The sequence below is a fragment of the Mya arenaria genome, chromosome 16 (genome assembly GCF_026914265.1).
Source record: "Mya arenaria isolate MELC-2E11 chromosome 16, ASM2691426v1".
NCBI lineage: Eukaryota > Metazoa > Mollusca > Bivalvia > Myida > Myidae > Mya > Mya arenaria.
In genome coordinates, this window is record NC_069137.1 from 51,786,206 (window position 1) to 51,804,999 (window position 18,794).

Here is an 18,794-nt window from a genome sequence, read left to right on the forward strand (position 1 = left end):
AATTTTCTGAGGCTTGAGGTATTTTCGTCAGTCCCTGGGAGTCCAAGCTAACGAGGTTGGACTGTATGCATAATTCTGATAATAAAATTCACAAAAAAAATCAAGTAATATTTCTGTGATTTTTTTTCTAATATCAATCATAACATAATAAGCCCAGTAGCCAAATATTTAACAAAGTCACAGTTTAAACCCACAAGGCTGGGACCTAACAGACAGTAAATGAGGGAAGCACATATTTTGCCTTTAAAAACAAAGACATGGAATTTTTTTATGACTTACAGTACATGGAGTTGGACTTAAGAATGACTTATTTATATAATGTCATTGATGCATACATTTTTTAGATTAATTGAACTGATACAGATTTGTCCTACTCAATACCTAATGATTGATAATGTCATCATAGTCATTGATGATTCAAAAACAGGTAGAACACTTGGCATCAATATCACAAAAATAATTAAGATGAACTTGATCTCAGACTGAACTCATTTAACCAGATTTAGCATCAGAATTTATTTAAAATCATATATGTCTTTACACTATTTAAAAGCCAATTCTCTCAAAGATTATGTTATTTATAAACTTCGGTTAAGATTCCAAAGAAATTTTTTTTTGCAACATAAAACGTAATTGAGTTCAACTCAACAATTTTTAGCAATTACTCAAGTATATGTTTTGCTACGGGAGAAGTTTTTTTTGAAATATTGATGAAAGGTTTTTATCAACAATTTTTATTAGGAAATGTGTTTTAAAAATATTAAAAACATGCAAGAATTTGTATCATATGTATGAATTTATGTGGTAAAATCAGTTTTTGAGATTGAGATTTGACTTGAGTATTTTAGTGATATTCAGGCAAGTTTAACATGATATTACTCATGTTTAGGGTTTGTACGAGAGCAAAAGCTTTGTAGAGTCACTGGTCATATAACTAATCATGAAAAAATAAGAATAAAGAATTATTACCTGGCTATCATCTCTTCTCTGTACCCTTGGCGGTCTCACATTTGAGGCTGGTGTCGGGGCGGGGGCGTACGCGCTGTGGGAATCCCGTAGCGGAGACAAGGTCCGATGTGGACGGAATGGCCGACTGATTTTGCCTCCAAAACGCTCCTTTGGTTCTCTGTCAAAGTGGAGATTAACTTTTGAGTTTTTTAAAGGTGACTTTCATGCAGGGTAGCAAACAAACCTTGTTAGAAACAAGAGCACCGCCAATCAAACGCCAATGCTGATCTGATTTTTTTACAATCAAAAAGCGGGCATAACTTTACAATTATTAAAGCTACAGCTTTGGACCTTGCTATACATGTAAGTATTGTCACAGGCAATATGCCTTTTCAACTTATTTTTGTTTGAATTTCTTGAGAGAGTTACAAGCACATCAGCATGTTTTTTTTATACTAATATCACCGAAACTGTGAAATGAATTACCTGCCCCTATAGGAGTACATGGGTTTTATCAAGAAGATGCCACAGTCCTGTTCTATACTGTCTAGAGTTTCCATCAGCATATTGGCAAGGCGGTAACGATCCATCCCCATTTCATCCATCTTGTCAGCCCATCTCTTCGCACGCTGAAATAAGAAACACAAAAGTTAACAACCGAGAACAATTTCAAAGGAAAGAATTGCAGTTGTGTTTCCGATTTGCTTGTCTAAATGCCAATGTCAAAGAGTCAATAAGGGAAATAACTCCTGAAATATTTAGCCTGAGTAAGAGTATTGTGACTTCTGTTCATAGTCTATGATAAACCAAGTTTCATACAAATATCACAAAATGTTTATTAATCAGGTTAAACAATGATTGCATTGCAGTGTTCGCAAAAAGAACTAGCTGTCTACCAAAATAGATGATTCAAATTGCAATTTGGCCAGTTCAACTTTGGAAAATAAGTGAACTTTAAATCGAATAAGTAGTAGATGGTCAATTTCTTTACTATTTGTGATGATTCAAATATAGCTTATTGAGAACACTGGCCTTGAATTATGGTAATGTTAAACAAATTTACAGTACATCTTTATATATACATACATACTAAAATTTATCATGGCTGCCACTTGCCATATGATTAAAAAATAAATGAACCTATGATATGAACTTGAAGAACTATTTCTAACTGACTTGATTTTGGAGTGCCTCCATCTTGTCAAAGACTTCAAACACATTTTCGTTCAGACTCTGGCTTTTCTGGACATTGGCTGAAAGAAAGGGTGAAGTTTCAATTAAAATGATGTAACAAAAAACAAAAAACAGTTATTCTTTTTAACTGATCCTGTAAGGACTGTGTATCATAAACATGGAATATGAAATTTGCAAAGCTAGAAATAAACAAGGAATTTCAATAAGCTTACAATGAATATGACTTTTGAATAAAATCATATACTTATTTACTGTGCTTAATTGTCTCTGAAGCCATTTTTGCAGAGGGTATAAGCTAAATTGTATCAGTTACGTAAATACAAAAAAAAACAAATGTGACAAATGCAATGTGTTATAATCTTTTCTGCATGAAAATGCATGAGTCAAAACATCCTTCTAGTAGGTTTGAGTATCGGCGAGTAGGAATTACTCCATAAAAGTTTGAACAATCGAGCGTAGCCAATGCATGGCAGCAATGATTTTCCTTACAGCAGTACAATATCTTATTTCACTTACATTCAATTTCCTTCATTCTGACATGGTGGACATATTTGCGCACTAGATGGGACAACCTCTGGGCTGGTAGGCTCACATACTCATCCATTTGTACGACTGCTTCCTGAAGAGATATAACCACACCAAGTATGAAAATAAAGCAAGAGTTTTTTGGCCCTTTTATTAGGGCAGAATACGGGCAACATTTCCTAAGCAATGTAGTCTAAACAACCTGAATTACCACTAAAAAAATGTCAATCACATTTTATTATTTTTATAACATGGGGATGAGGAATGTACATGTTAACTGATACTTAAACAGTTTATCAATAACTATCTTCACTCTAGGTTTTTTATTGTCACTTTCTGTACAAAATGAATCACAAATATCATGACATAATTAAACATTTTGAAGGATGTATATTTGTACCAAATTCCGGCAATCATGCCATCTGATTCAATGTTCATGTTTAATGTCCTATACCTTTTAGTAAATACTGGTTCCACCCATCACATCAGAGCGACTGTTTTCATTTCGTGTCCAGTTAAATCTCATGCGCACAGTGGTAACAAATTGACTCAATATTTGATAAGCAATAGCTGATAGTGAGCTGATTTTTCTCCTTACAGTCAAACCCCATTGGCTTGAACTCACTTGGCTCGATTTCCTCATTGGCTCGAACTGGATGTAAAGGACCGATTTCTATATACTGAATGCAAACATTCCCGCTTCGATCAAAATTTCTGAGGCTTGAGGTTCTTAAGCCCGTTCCTAGGACTAGCCAACGGGATTCAAATCGAGGGGTGAATGTGAAAAGGTCTAAGTGACATTAAATAAAGAAGAAGATAGAACCTTTATGCTTTCACCCCTCGAACTGTTCTGTATCCTTGGCGTAGGAGTGTTAAATATAATCTATAAAAATTAAAATATGTCCGACCTTGTATTTATTAGGGTCCAGTTTTTCCTCATTCACGGCCCGCTTCATGATCTTGGCATTTCGCTCTGAGTCTAGGCGTGTGAACATGATGGCTGATTCAGGCAGCTGAAATTGAAACAGACATTGTAATAAACCATAAAGTTCAAAACAGGGGTCGATAGAGCAAGACCTTAAATAAACCCCTTCATATAAGTTAACAAAATAGTACATAAGCTTACCAATATCATTTATCAAGCGTATGATCAAATATCATAAAATAAAGATTTTCAGTTAATTATATAATCATACATGCATTGATTGCCCAATGTGTAATGTATTTTTTACAGTTAATATATATATTTGTTACTTTAAGCTTACTATTTAATAGTTCATGTATAGGACCCAAATCTAATGTCATATTTAAAACAAGCAACATATTAATATAATGAAATAACAGTTTTAACCATATTTTAAATATGTGTCACTGTAGGCTACTTTTTAATTTATTTTTAGATAGATATATTTTCTAGATTAAGATATATATGGTTATTTAATATGGGTAATAAGATAAATTGGACAAATTCAGAAGACGTCAATTTACCAGCAATTTGCTTTTGCACATAAGTGGGATTTTTTTTTAGTTGTTTCATCATCAACAAATTTTTATCCAATATTTACAGTCACCTCAAAGTACACAGTCATTTGGAATCAAATTTGCATTAATTTTCTTTGAACTGACAGCTCAGCGTCTGGAGTTTTAATAACAATATTTCATGTATATAAAAGTTGATGTTTCCGGACACTTAATTGACACCAAAATTAGTATTCAACATCATTTACATATACATTTAATGACTCAACTGACATGTACATTTGTTTTACATAATAAGTTGTCAAAATAGCTGCTGAGACCCTTAGGGGTACTAATAAGGATGTACAATATTTGAAAATAGAAGCATACACTTCTATTGGCCAATCGCTGTGACCAATCAGAAATGGGCAAACTGCAGACTGATCTCATTTGTCAAGATGTCAACCATAATAATAATTAAACAACAAAATGACAAATACATATGACTCTAAACACTTGTATTTACTTCTTATAATGAAGTAATAAAAATAAAATAATAAATAGACCCTCATTCCCAGTTCCCTCTTATACTTGCAAAAACCAGTAAAATATTTACACCAATATTAGCCACAAAAAAATATAGTTTGTTAACAATATCATTGCTAAAAAAGGGTTGGAATGATGGTATATAAATGTTAATTTTTTACACTAACAAAATACTGACCTGTTGTGCAGCAGTAGACACAGACTCCGACATTGGCCTATTCCCCTGTTTAAGAAGACAAAAATAAATGACTTAATTATTGCACATAAAGGTCTATAATTTTTTGATATTTTATGTGTCTTCTATTTGGCAACAAATTGTGTAGAAAGGAAAGTTGCACCGTCGGCAATATCTTAAACTTTTATTTAATCATAACTTATATGTAATACTATAAAGATTTTGTTGATGCTAATGATGCAGACACAGAAGACAATAGATAATACCAAGGCTGAAACACCTTAAAAAAAATCAAATGATAAGCTTCAAATAAGTTTTGGAAATGACATGTGTTTTTGTTGAGATTTTTTCATTACCTGTTTTCCCAGGGCAGACAACTCCCTCTGAAGATGGTTGATCGTGTCCTGCATCTCCATCATGGCGACCACATTTCGTTGTTGTTGTTCCTCATAACGCTTAGCGTCCTCTGACATCTGCGTTTGTCTGTGGGGGGAGAATTAACAAGGAGTTATTATTTTATTACATACACAAACTATTTTGGAAAGGATGATAAATTTGTTTGTTAAAGAAAAAAACTGTAAAGGGACATAACTTACTTTTGCAAATGTAAAAATATTCTGTTAAGGGAGACAACTTTGTTTAAGAATAAGGACATATAATTAATAAAGCATAATAAGGGAAATAACTTACTTATGCAATATTTTGTAATGAGACAGAACTTGTAACTTTTGAAAGCATGAACAAATACTTTGTAAATGGAGAGAACTTAGTTTTGCAATATGTAACCTAGTAAGGGAGAGAACTTAGTTATTTGCAATATGTTACCTGGTAAGGGAGAGAACTTAGTTTTGCAATATGTAACCTGGTAAGGGAGAGAACTTAGTTTTGCAATATGTAACCTAGTAAGGGAGAGAACTTAGTTATTTGCAATATGTAACCTGGTAAGGGAGAGAACTTAGTTATTTGCAATAGGTAACCTGGTAAGGGAGAGAACTTAGTTTTGCAATATGTAACCTGGTAAGGGAGAGAACTTAGTTATTTGCAATAGGTAACCTGGTAAGGGAGAGAACTTAGTTTTGCAATATGTAACCTGGTAAGGGAGAGAACTTAGTTTTGCAATATGTAACCTGGTAAGGGAGAGAACTTAGTTTTGCAATATGTAACCTGGTAAGGGAGAGAACTTAGTTTTGCAATATGTAACCTGGTAAGGGAGAGAACTTAGTTTTGCAATATGTAACCTGGTAAGGGAGAGAACTTAGTTTTGCAATATGTTACCTGGTAAGGGAGAGAACTTAGTTTTGCAATATGTTACCTGGTAAGGGAGAGAACTTAGTTTTGCAATATGTTACCTGGTAAGGGAGAGAACTTAGTTTTGCAATATGTTACCTGGTAAGGGAGAGAACTTAGTTTTGCAATATGTTACCTTGTAAGGGAGAGAACTTAGTTTTGCAATATGTTACCTGGTAAGGGAGAGAACTTAGTTTTGCAATATGTTACCTTGTAAGGGAGAGAACTTAGTTTTGCAAAATGTAACCTGGTAAGGGAAAAAACTTAGTTTTGCAATATGTTACCTGGTAAGGGAAAAAACTTAGTTTTGCAATATGTTACCTTGTAAGGGAGAGAACTTAGTTTTGCAATATGTTACCTGGTAAGGGAGAGAACTTAGTTTTGCAATATGTTACCTGGTAAGGGAGAGAACTAAGTTTTTGAATATGAACAAAACATTCCTAGAGGGACATAAATTACTTTTGCAAAATGAACAAATAGTTTATAAAGGGAGAGAACTTAGTTTTGTAACATATGGATAAAACTTTATTGGTAGAAGCACTGAACTTCATATGAAAAAAACAACAATTCTTTAATTAAATAAGTCTTACTTAATTAACTAAGTCTTACTTAGATTTATTCATACAATTGTTACTTTCCATATAATTAGAAATATAAGAAATATATTTCCAAGGTGCATAGTCAGCAACCATTTTCTAAATAAAACCAGTGTAAGCTTTTAAATGCATATTCTTAAAGACATCTTAGACTATCGTTATACAATAATGTTACATATCAAAAGACATATAAAACAATATGATTCTAGTATTGCCATAACCAGTTAGTAGCCAAAAGCTAAATTTCATTTCTAGTATTCTATTGCATATTATTTATATTAATTTATTTTTGTTGGACAGTGAAGAAAGCTGACAGTAAGGACCAAACCCACAACCTCTTTGAGGTCAGAGGCAGATACCTTTACCACTAGACCACTCTCATTGATGTGATGAATATGTCATTTTTATGACATATCTTTACAATGATTTTTCCAAATTATAAGCAACGTATAAGGTTATATATAATTATATAAAGTTAATAGCGTTTTGACTTCAAACTAATGTTTAAGTAGCATTTTGTATTGAGCATAATGACTACTACTGTATAACTCTATATCACTTATATGAATAGCTTCTATAATATAAATTTGCTTTCTAGAGTTGAAAACCTTTTTACCCGAAGAACTGTAAATCCAATCTAACACAGAGAAAGACAAAGTTTTACACTGAAGGACAAGAGCCAGCAGAGCAAATGTAATCACTCATCTTTCTTGTCCAGTCTAACAAGGGGCATAACTTGATAATTATTAAAACCAGAGTGACGTATGTGCATATAGTCTCTGTAGCAGCATATGTATCAAATTCCACTAAAATATTTAGAATGAATTTAAGTTCATGGCTAAGGTAAAAAAAAATGCAAAACAATGCAGAAAAAAGCCATTAGACGAGTTAAAAACAAATAAGTATAAGTAAATAAGTACGAGTATTTCAAATTGATAGATGATTTTAAGATTTCTAAGACTGTTTTTACAGATTGTTTGAACAGGAGATGTAAGAAAATTTGATAATTTTTTTTATCCCAAAACTTGACAAGGTGAATTAATGAGAAAGTGCAACAAAATACATTAAAATATCTTCCATGTCCAAAAACACATCAAACTGTGCGTATTAATACCCTTTTTTAGTTATTTTAACATCAAAGTTACTGCAACGGCACCATGTTTGAAAATAAGTAAAATTAAATGTTATTTCAACATTATCGAGTTAATATAAACTTTGTTTTTATTGGGATACTGAGTTTAGGTCAAAGACGTCATTAGCAGATATTAGAAGTGAAATGAAACTTAACTGAAAAGATTTCCATGAACAGAAAACAAGATGTTTCAGTCGAAAGCATGTCAGACAAAGCATGTCAGACAATCAGTTAGACACAAATAGAAAATTTTGAAGCATATTAGGGAAATATTCAAGTTTAGGGCAAAAGATACACCGACTTACTTCTCCTGCCTTTTAAATGATATCAAAATATTTCCATTAAAATACAGTTAATGATTCTAAAATATTTCCATTAAAATACAGTTAATGATTCTAAAATATTTCCATTAAAATACAGTTAATGATTCTAAAATATTTCCATTAAAATACAGTTAATGATTCTAAAATATTTCCATTAAAATACAGTTAATGATTCTAAAACATTTTAAAGTTAAACTACAATTCTTTGAAATTACACTAGAATAACCTAGGTCTATAAACTATGTTTAAAGTAATAAGTTTGAATTTTAATAGTACGACTTGTATAAAAAAGCATAAAAAGGTGATTATTATATTCTAAAAGAATGTTAATTAATTAATTATGTCATGTAAACTAATAAATTAAAGTTCCTAATTAAGTCTAACTTCAAATTCAAAAACAACAATAAAGTGAATATTCTACAGGGAATAGAAAACTCTGTAATTTCAGAAAACATGTCAATACTATAAGGCCATCCTTGAAAACAAAGTTGTTTAAAGTGGCCTAACCCTGGAAGGGGATTGGACATTTTTCAATAAAATCATGCATAATTATGTCTGTGAGCTAAGCCTAAATAGTCATTTGCAAAACTATTTTTTATCATACTTAAGGTATACCATACACAATCATGTGAATTTATGATGCTTGGTGATCGTTATATTATTTTGGTATCATTTGATGGGGTTTTATTGGTGTAATGAAAGCAGATGTTACAGCTGCACTCTCACAGATTTACTGTTTTTACAACTTTTTTTTTCTTTCTTGGAATGAGCAAATTTTTGCGTAAATATCTGCAAACCATTGATAAAAGACTGTTGACTAAATATAAGATCGCAGATTTCCATATTTCAGTTCTAAAACTAAATTATATAAATGTTTTATGGATTAAGGCGTTACTAATGGTTTTAGAAATGTGCATAAAAAATCAATTTTTGAACTTAAATAGAAAAATCTGTGACTATTTTTTTGTCAGCAATCTTATATGAATGGTTTACATGCATTTTCAAATAAATTTGCTCATTCCAGGCAAGTAAAAAAAAAAAAAGTTGCCAAAACGTTCAATTTGTGAGAGTGCAGCTTTAAAATCATACCAAAAGTAAGATGACAAAATTTTAAGGCCAATTCGCGTCCGATTTTAGTTGAAAAAAAGAATAAAAAAGCAAACTGGAAAAATTTCATCTTCAATGAGTTTTTGGGGCATTCATTTACTATTTCAGTCATCAGCAAGCACTACTCTTTCATACGATATGAAAATATTTTGGGGTCACTTTGCATCGACATTAAACATTATCGTCTATGGCTGTATAAAATGACACGCTTGTATTGTAAAATAAATCCAAATACTAATAAGCGCTTTCCAATCACAATGACAAGGGTGAGCAACCTCAAACAATTTGCAATAATTTATCAAGATGGCCTGAACTAATATGACAAATAAACTGAACTAAACGTCAGATATATTGTTACGTTAACGTACAATTTCTCGTATTGTTCCTGAAGATCTTGGTAGTGACGGTCTGTTGAAGCACTCTTTATCTTCTCCTGGAAAATGAATGAGAACGTAAAATAATCTAAGTATTTGCAATTATAATACAGTAATAGTTGACTTGACAGGAGAAAAATTATAGAAATGAACACAGTGTACGATTTGCTTATGTTGCAGGGTATAGGGAAAAAAAGATAAAAAGATAACATATGCAGTAAGAAAAATCGCTGCGGTGGGCAAAATCTGTTAAAAACATGTGGTTGGTAGTGTATAGTAAATTATTTATTATGTGGTTGGTAGTGTATAGTAAATTATTTATTATGTGGTTGGTAGTGTATAGTAAATTATTTATTATGTGGTTGTTAGTGTATAGTAAATTATTTATTATGTGGTTGGTAGTGTATAGTAAATTATTTATTATGTGGTTGGTAGTGTATAGTAAATTATTTATTATGTGGTTGGTAGTGTATAGTAAATTATTTATTATGCATCATCTTTATTTGAATTTCGTTCTATACTATGCTTGAAAAATAGAAAGAAGGTACACTCACAGAGCGCTGACTATGTCTCGTGGTTTGCATCCCGTCTGTAATCCCTGATTTTTCCCGCATCATGGACCGTTGAGTGTTGTCCCGGGTCATACCCATCATAAGGCTGGACACAACTGGCCCCTGAAATATTCATATAAGTTGTAGAACTTAATGAAACATAATTATTACTTTAATACAAGTTGGATGTATTCTGGTGTCAAAACACTTACGGAGTATCGGGTCAACTAGCATATCACAAAATAGCCAAGTGATAAGAATTTCAATTTGAATACTTAGTTGGTGTCACAAATTGATTTAAACTTTACTAGCAAATCAAATCAACTTTGACTAATGTATCACAAATACCATTACGAATGACTTTTTGCTACGCAGCCAAATATTATTTTACTGGTTAGCCAATTTTGCTTAGCTGTGGCCATTTATAGAAGTATATAACTGGTTAAGGTTTTAGTTTGGTTAAAGTTATCCAAAATGGATATAGATTGGTCAATATCTATCCAATAATAACCACTAACCAATCAATTCATTTTAATGAGACAACTAGCCATAAGAATACCTGTTGACAACTAATTTAAGCTTTACATAATTGTCTGCTTATATGAATATAAAATTATCCAAGTGACATTTCAACGTTTGCACATTCGATTACAGAAATCAAATATCATCATTTTACATTTTGTATGATAAACACCACTATCTTTTTTTTTTTTTACTTTTGTAAACATTTTCAGACTTACCCTATCATTCTGGATGACATTGTTGATGATTTGAGAAACTTCGCTCAAAACTGAAACAGACATAAGAAAAGATGAGTTCAACTTTTTTTCATTTCTGTATTACCTCCCTTTGATAACAAAAAAGAAAATATAAAGAACAATATATATTTGGACACAGCTGGGAAAAAACATATTGGCTGGGCCATTCATGTTTGAATGATTTTGTGATTGTGGCATGTCATAATACATCATGCCTCCAACAAAAATGATGCAACGCCCATAATGATTGGTCCAGGACTGGTCCTAGACAGATCACGCAGTGACCCCATATTTTTCCATGTTGGGTAATCAAATTTATATCATACCAAAATGGTGTCTATTTTTCGATTCAGATAAATATTCAGATGAATAAATGAAACATTTAAACATGTAAACCGGTTGTTAACCTGATATATACACGTTACAGCGGTTAGTAGGTGACCATATACAGGAAACTTTGCTCTCCCCCGATATGGTTTCCTTTGCTCCATACATCCCATATCAGGTCACCTACATGCACTGACTCCTTGACTTATAATATTGAAATATACAGTTTGGAAATATAGGTCATGAGTTCCATTTTTAGTAGGGATGCAACAAATATTCGATCAAAGGTTTGGTATTCGAATGTCAAAATCGGTATTCGAATATTCGAAAAAAAAGTAATAATACTAATTCTCAATAAAGAGAATAAAAAACCTACAACACTGTTGTTGTTTATAAAGTTTGTTTGTTTTGTTTTTACAATGACTGGCCCCTAATGCCAGAGGTATGAATGTGATGACAATACACTAAACACGTGTCATATGTCATTTAGGGGGCCGGACATATCGTCGGGTCCTGTAAAAAGTCCCTACTTTTACAATAACTGACAAGGAATGTTTTGTCTTGGCTACAAATTAAGCAGTGCAACACAGCTCAAATCGCCGTGATGATACGAATGCCATGTGCTAGAGTAATGTTCTTACATATTTATGCCTTAAATTGTTTTCCATGTTTTGCTACAATGTTCGTGCTTTGAATTGTAAATGTATAGTATAGCGTTTTAGGATTTATTTCCTCTATTGTTGAACACTGGATGAGTCAAATCCAGATATGTTTTCATTTTAATATGTTACTAGTTCCCGTGTTGGTTTGGGTTTTCCAAAGCTATATCACGGACCGAGTTATATTTAGCCAATTTAGAGGTCAATCTCAGAACGAGGCTGCTTGTCCTACGGAAAGACCCTCCGATGGCAGCAGAATTGAAATTATTCGATTTTGTTGTTTGTCTGTTTATAATATATTGTTTTATTTCTTCGAAAATTGCGAATTTCAAAGGCTCATTTGGGGAAAAATCGGGGTTCGCCACGCAAACTGGCTACAACAAAGTAGGGTTAAATTGCCCCGGCTATTACTTAAGCGAATAATAATAGTAGTTTACTTCCAAAATATGTATATCGGTAATCGAATATTTGAATATTGATCGAAAGAATTACCATTTATTCGAATATCAATTTTGCCATTCGTTTGCATCCCTAATTTTTAGACAAACAAAAATGATCCCAACTATTTAAACACCTACCATAGTAGACATTGTCGGACATCTTGGATATCTGGGGCACGACCTTGTCATCCTTGTTGAAGGTCAAGGCCTCCAGCTCTGTGATCAGCTGACTTGCTGACATCTGGTCTGTTTACAAAATTACAAGAAATTATTCATTGGAATTATCATAATTCAGAAAGCAAAGAAAATTGAACTCCTATTTCTATACAAAGTTACAACCCTCTTTGGCTTAGCCCTTGCAATGCATCATAGGTTATTATCTACATTGGATTTAGGTAGAAAATGTATTCATAGCATAATTTTATCGATGACTACTTGAAAAGTCATGGATGGTAAGTACAAGTTGTCACCAAGGACTGGTAAAAGAAGCGTTTAATATCCTACTATACAATAGAAGCATTGACAGTAGATGACATTTCTTATCTATTTCATTGGTGAATAATTATTGAAGCCGGAGTTACGGGCTTTGCTACATATGTAAGTATTGTCACTGGTAACATGTTTACAAAGTTTCATGTTTAAAGGTTTATAACATCAATGTTAACATCAAGGCAATAATAAAAACTCAACAAAACAAAAACTGAACAGTTGCCATATTCATTATTCTCAATCTTAGAATCAAATTCCGAGTGTTTTTATTGGTCAATTAATCTTATAGTCCAATCAAAACAGCCAGATTTCACTTCTATCTGTACGTTAAATCTAAGATGTTTATCAAATACAGCCCCAGACAAGCTAGAAATTTGAATAGCATGGAATACCTTTGTCCATAAGAACTCTGCTCATGGCTTCCTTGAAGTTGTGGATGCCCGCATACACTCTCATATACTCTTGGACCAATGGGTGTTCAGACAAGTTGGTGGATTTCCTGTAAAAGTCAAGAATTCCTTCAAAACAAAGCGACAAACAAGAGTGTTTAAGGGTGCAAAACACATCGTCAGATACCCTTATACACGCTACACTATGCATCCTTGTGTACCTCGGGCAATTTGGCTAAGAAAATCTCGTAATCATGAATAATTAATGAGGCAATTTCATTGGTGCTGCAAAGTACCAGATGCTTTACTCTACGGTTGAAAAATATTCTGGCGATCGCCAAAGTTGAACATGGTCTGCCATCTCAGTACGATATTTGGCAGCAGTCAAGACCACACGGCCACAGAGGCTACTGACAAACAATATCTGAGTGTAACATGCGAATTCATTGGAAGAAGAGTTGTCTCTCCTGCCTCATGCATATTCATTAAAACAAGATTTTGTCATTCAATTGTCCCATGGTATGTATGATGTGTAACGGAAGAAAGCACCGTGGTTGACGACAAAGTGCAAGACAGAGCTCGCTTGTTTTTGTTTTATAGTAATCTGACAAATATTAAAGCCCAAGTTATTGGTCTTGTTATACATGCGTGTATAGTCTATGGCAACATGTGTACAAAGTTTCATATATAAATATCATGAGCTTTCTTTGAGTTATGGTCAAGATTAGTGTTGCACTATATTAATGCAGACACTGCCTATAAAGATTTCAAGGCTATGACAATAACTCAATAACTACCAGGTAGACATACCCAGTAATACTTTTTAATGGAAAAATAACTGCTAAACTTAAATAAATTGTATTCTATGTGGTACTTCAGTTAGTTAGTTTCAATGCATTGTACACATCGATGCCAAGTTTGTCAGTTTTCGACAATTTTCTCTTTTTTTTCGCTATTTTATCAGCTTAAATAGGATGTAAGTTTTGTACATAATTATGCTATTTTCTTCAATCTCTACAATGTTCTTGTTAATGTAAAAAAAAGTAAGCAATGGTTCTCTAACAACAACATCATAAGATAGTCATAGGCCAACGGTCCTTTCTGTTATCCTTACATGCTGATCAACAGATGTAACTGGACTACTTTCTATAAGATAATAAAAGGCTATGATCCTGAATTTGATTTAAAATATCATACATCATGATCAGAATAATTTCAAAATAATGAAGGATGTTGACACTAAGGCTTTGACATTTTATTCCTCTTAAAAAAAACTAGAATACTTTGAATCAAATGTGTTGCCTGTCAGGAGCACCCATATTTTTTCTACCTAAGGTCACCATTACCTTGACCTTTGACTCACTGACATTATCTTTAATAAGGGTCATCTATTGACCATGACCAATGTGCATACCAAGTTTGAAGACCCAAAGTTATTGAGTGTAATACCCTTCATGATGATAATGTCAGACAAACTAGTCCACTCACTGGTGACACAAAACCAAGATGTAAAAAGGGAGATAAGCCACAAGCTGATATACAGATCTATAAGTCATGAAACTTACCTGGAGGCAAGGCTGACTTGGCGGCTCACTCGTTTGCCTGGAGGTGGAGAAGCAGCATCCAATGTGTCTTCCCTCATCAATGCCTCCTCTGAAATCAAAGCACCCAAAATCATAGAGTGGTTGGAGAATCAAAGAACTTAAATGTTAGAGTGGTTGGAGAATCAAAGCACTCAAATGATAGTGGCTGGGGCAAATTTCATTTTTAACTGATTACAAAAATAGGCTGATAAAAGGAGTAGACCATTAATCTGTAATAGTTTGCATCATGGATCAAATAACGTCTACATAAAATGCTGAAAGATGGATTACCAGCATTATTTAAAATTTAATTTATGGAAAGCTTATTTTCAACTTAATTTTCACTATTTAAAATCCTTTAAAAAAAGTAGAAAAGTAAACAACAAGTGAAATTAATATTTACAGGAAGGCAAATCAGACCTTTAAGCTGAATTAAACAAACCTTTAAGATCATCAGGAATGGGTAAGTCATCTTCATCATCAGACTCAATAATCAACTCATCATCCACTGACTTCTGTGCTGGAACTGTGATAACAGGCGAATGTGTTTTCCTCGTCTCCACCGCATGTCTAGTCTCATCAAGACGGGACTAAAAGGAGAAAGCAAGACAGCTATTTAAAGGCTTCTCTTTCAACATATGATGACCTATGAGTAAACTCGTGCAAATCCATGAGAACGGGGCTGAAGAACAGAAGCATAATATTTTAAAATTCTACTTATTCCTAAAATTCAACAATTTCCTTAACTGTTTTATTCCTTTGCTTTAATATGTTATTTTAAATGTATATTCTGCAATTAAATTATGTAAACATAAGATTTTAAAAAAGAAATCTTACTTAATTTAAAACATTCGATTCCATGCCCCCCCCCACCCCTCCCCCCCCAAAAAAAGAAGGAATTTTACACCTATAAGCTATATCATCTAAAAATGCTTCTGTAATACTAACAATTAATGAGACAAGCACGCAGCTGAAAAAAAGCAATGCTGGTTGTTTTCAAAAGTTACCTTAAACTGGCTACGCAACGAGGCTCGACTCTTCGCAGAGGAGATTCTCACTTCCTCTTCTGTGTTTCCTGTGATTGGTTCCTTTTCCACAGACTGGAATTATAGTTTGCTAATGTTTGAAACTGTTACAATAGCATAAATACTGACATTGAGAAGAAAATCATTCAGCAGATATCTTACATTCTGTTGTTTGGAGAACAAATTCTTTGCATTGTTATTTATCCAGAATGTGAGTTTCTTTTTTACTCTTCTAGCATGTGAGATCAATGAAAGCTTCTTAATTTAAAAACAAGACCTTTATTTTTTTAATTACAATCATTTTCATTGGACTTTTGGACTATTAGTAAGTCAAATTATAACAGTAAATTAAAATGCTTGATATATCATGTCAAATGCATAATCATTATCATGGAGCCAGAACACATTATTGGTGAATGGGGTACACTCCAAAAAGAATGTGAAGGAAAAAAACCCACAAAATATTGTGACATCATTGAGTTTTGTACATAAAAAATAAACAAACGAAATGTCATAAAATGATAATAATGGTACAAAATAATCAAATTTTAAAAAAATCAACAAGGCATATAACATGCTATTTACAATCATAAAAAGAAACATAATGTTGATTATAACTAAACTGTGTCCATCAAATAATCAATGGCACACAATATAGGTTGAGGCGAAATATGTTTTCCTTAATTTTGATACAATATTTCAATAAATAGCTACATTGTCACCAATTCCCAAGTTAAAAAAAAACTCAAAATAATGAGTAAAAAAATAATAATGTAATAAATTTATTATTGTTTTTGGCATCAACCTAATTTGTGACCCTTTAAGACTGAAATATAAATAAAGCATATATTAAGCAATGGGAAAGGAAATTTGACAATTACACTGCAACTAAACAGCTGAAAATAAAAAGAGTACAAAAAAGTAAAATATAAATAAGGCATGTACAATGTATACATGTAAATTAAGCAAAATAAAAACAAAAGTACAGCTCAGACTAAAGTCTAAGAAACAAAACATTTTTAAGGAATACACAAAATTGTAAACCATTTCTTTTAAACTCTATTGGGTTCTAGTAATCTCATGTTCTTAATTTCGTTCTGTAGTCGCAATGATGCAAAACACTGACAAAACTTCTCTTGATGGTAATAAGTGCTTCATCGTTAAGATTGAAAAATACTACAGTTTGAAAGAAATGGTTTTACAGTATAACTATATTATACTTCCCATTCATATTATACATGAATGATAATTACCAAAAGGTCATCAGTTTGAGTTTCTTTATCAGAAAGCTCTATCAGGTCTTCTACACTTTGTAACCGTGGCTTTCTGGGACTACTTTTTTGCGACCTATCATCCTTTCTAGGACTACTTTTATGCTTAACGGATGTGTCTGACATAACTGACTGTTTGTCATCATTGGCTGAATCGTCAGCATTATGGTCATAATTTTCACCATCTAAAGACTGGTGTGTTGATATTGAATATGGTCTTGGTATCTCTGATGCTAGAGTACCAGGAGTAGCAGTTGTCCTAGCTGATCTATTTTTAGCAACAGGGGAGGTAACCCTTTCTCTTGTAGGTGGTCTACTTTTAGTAACGGATGTGCTTGTTGGGGATTTTATGGCTAATTTTTCATTGGATGAGTATTTCTGTAGCTGGTCAGGCTGATTAATGGTCAAATGAGAAGTCTCCCTTGACATTGGGTTTAGTGTTAAAGACCTGCTTTTTTCAAGTAAGTCCTGAAATACAAAACCCATATAATATTTCAGATTTATATACATCTTACATAACACTTATAAATACAGATAAACATGTACATGTAACACATCTACATTTGATCAAATTATCTATATGTCTCTTTATAACTAGTAAACTTTAATAAGAACTCTGTGTAAGTTTTTGCTTCTATAAACAAGAAGACTTTTTTGTGTAAGGTTTTTTTTCTCTTTTTTTTCAACATGTACATGTATGTTAGTAAAATCAACATATTCTGAAAAAGAAATTCTAAGACAACATGTATTTATGTAAGAAATTTGACAGTTAGTAATTGAAACATATTGGTTAATTTGACCTTTACTAAAATAATAAATATATCTAAATTTGCCTCCATTCCAATTAAAAGAAGTTGAATTATTTTAGTGTTCCAATTAATTTTATTTAACTTTCAGAGCTGAAATGACCTTAACAATGGTGTTAACTTTAACTAAGTTCTGAACAATCAGCGCAATGTTTGCAATGTAATTATAATCCGTTAAAAGTCTTCAGCCAAATGAATTCTATGTAAACAAGCTTATCAAAAAGGTCAAAATAATCAACATACATTTTACAAATTATATTTATTAAAAGCCAAAAAAAAAAAAAGAATTTTCCGGTCTTCAAATGTGCCCATAAAATCAGCAGCTGTAAAGAAAATGTGTCAGTATTTTTCTATTTTTATACTTTATAATTAGATATACTTAAAGCATACAACTAACTGCATTCTCATATAAATCATAAACAAATATTCTGCAAATGTATTATACACAGTCTACACACATGTTTCCATTGCATAATCATAAACAAATATCTGAAGGAGAGTCTTACAATGAAATAAATTTAAAACAGTCAAATAAAATATATTGTCTTTAAAAACTTCCAAAATTCAAACTTAAGTGAGCATCTATAATACAACCAAGTGAACAATTCACAACATGCATGTAATCAATGGGTTTAGGGGTCACATATCAAGGCAAAAATTACCTTCAGGGTCACAATGCTTTTATGGCTACCAGATTCAATGGAATTTTGGACATTTGGGGCAATTGTTTCAAGAGTTGTTTCATCTTTTGTATCATTATGAACTTCATCTCCTTCATCATTATTACAAAGAGTATATGGCAAAGGTTGTTCCACTTGCTCCATTATTTCA

At 32.3% G+C, this 18,794-nt stretch overlaps 1 protein-coding gene across 11 annotated transcripts in view; it reads right to left on the bottom strand.

The window, feature by feature from the left end:
* Positions 1-18,794, bottom strand: part of LOC128222095 (myosin-11-like) — a 117,231-nt gene that overhangs the window by 12,267 nt on the left and 86,170 nt on the right. For 9 of the 11 annotated variants that reach the window (XM_052930938.1, XM_052930937.1, XM_052930935.1 and 6 more), the window contains 16 exons: positions 15,869-15,961; positions 15,304-15,451; positions 14,844-14,931; positions 13,282-13,388; positions 12,539-12,646; positions 10,957-11,006; positions 10,220-10,339; positions 9,660-9,724; positions 7,844-7,873; positions 5,203-5,329; positions 4,850-4,894; positions 3,576-3,680; positions 2,659-2,761; positions 2,125-2,201; positions 1,435-1,577; positions 970-1,126 (listed from right to left, as the gene is read on the bottom strand). In XM_052930938.1, coding sequence (XP_052786898.1) covers positions 970-1,126; positions 1,435-1,577; positions 2,125-2,201; positions 2,659-2,761; positions 3,576-3,680; positions 4,850-4,894; positions 5,203-5,329; positions 7,844-7,873; positions 9,660-9,724; positions 10,220-10,339; positions 10,957-11,006; positions 12,539-12,646; positions 13,282-13,388; positions 14,844-14,931; positions 15,304-15,451; positions 15,869-15,961 — 1,566 coding nt within the window. Of the gene's footprint in view, positions 1-969; positions 1,127-1,434; positions 1,578-2,124; positions 2,202-2,658; positions 2,762-3,575; positions 3,681-4,849; positions 4,895-5,202; positions 5,330-7,345; positions 7,367-7,843; positions 7,874-9,659; positions 9,725-10,219; positions 10,340-10,956; positions 11,007-12,538; positions 12,647-13,281; positions 13,389-14,843; positions 14,932-15,303; positions 15,452-15,868; positions 15,962-18,794 lie in introns of all 11 variants that reach the window. The other 2 variants (XM_052930929.1, XM_052930931.1) reach the window with 2 other exon arrangements.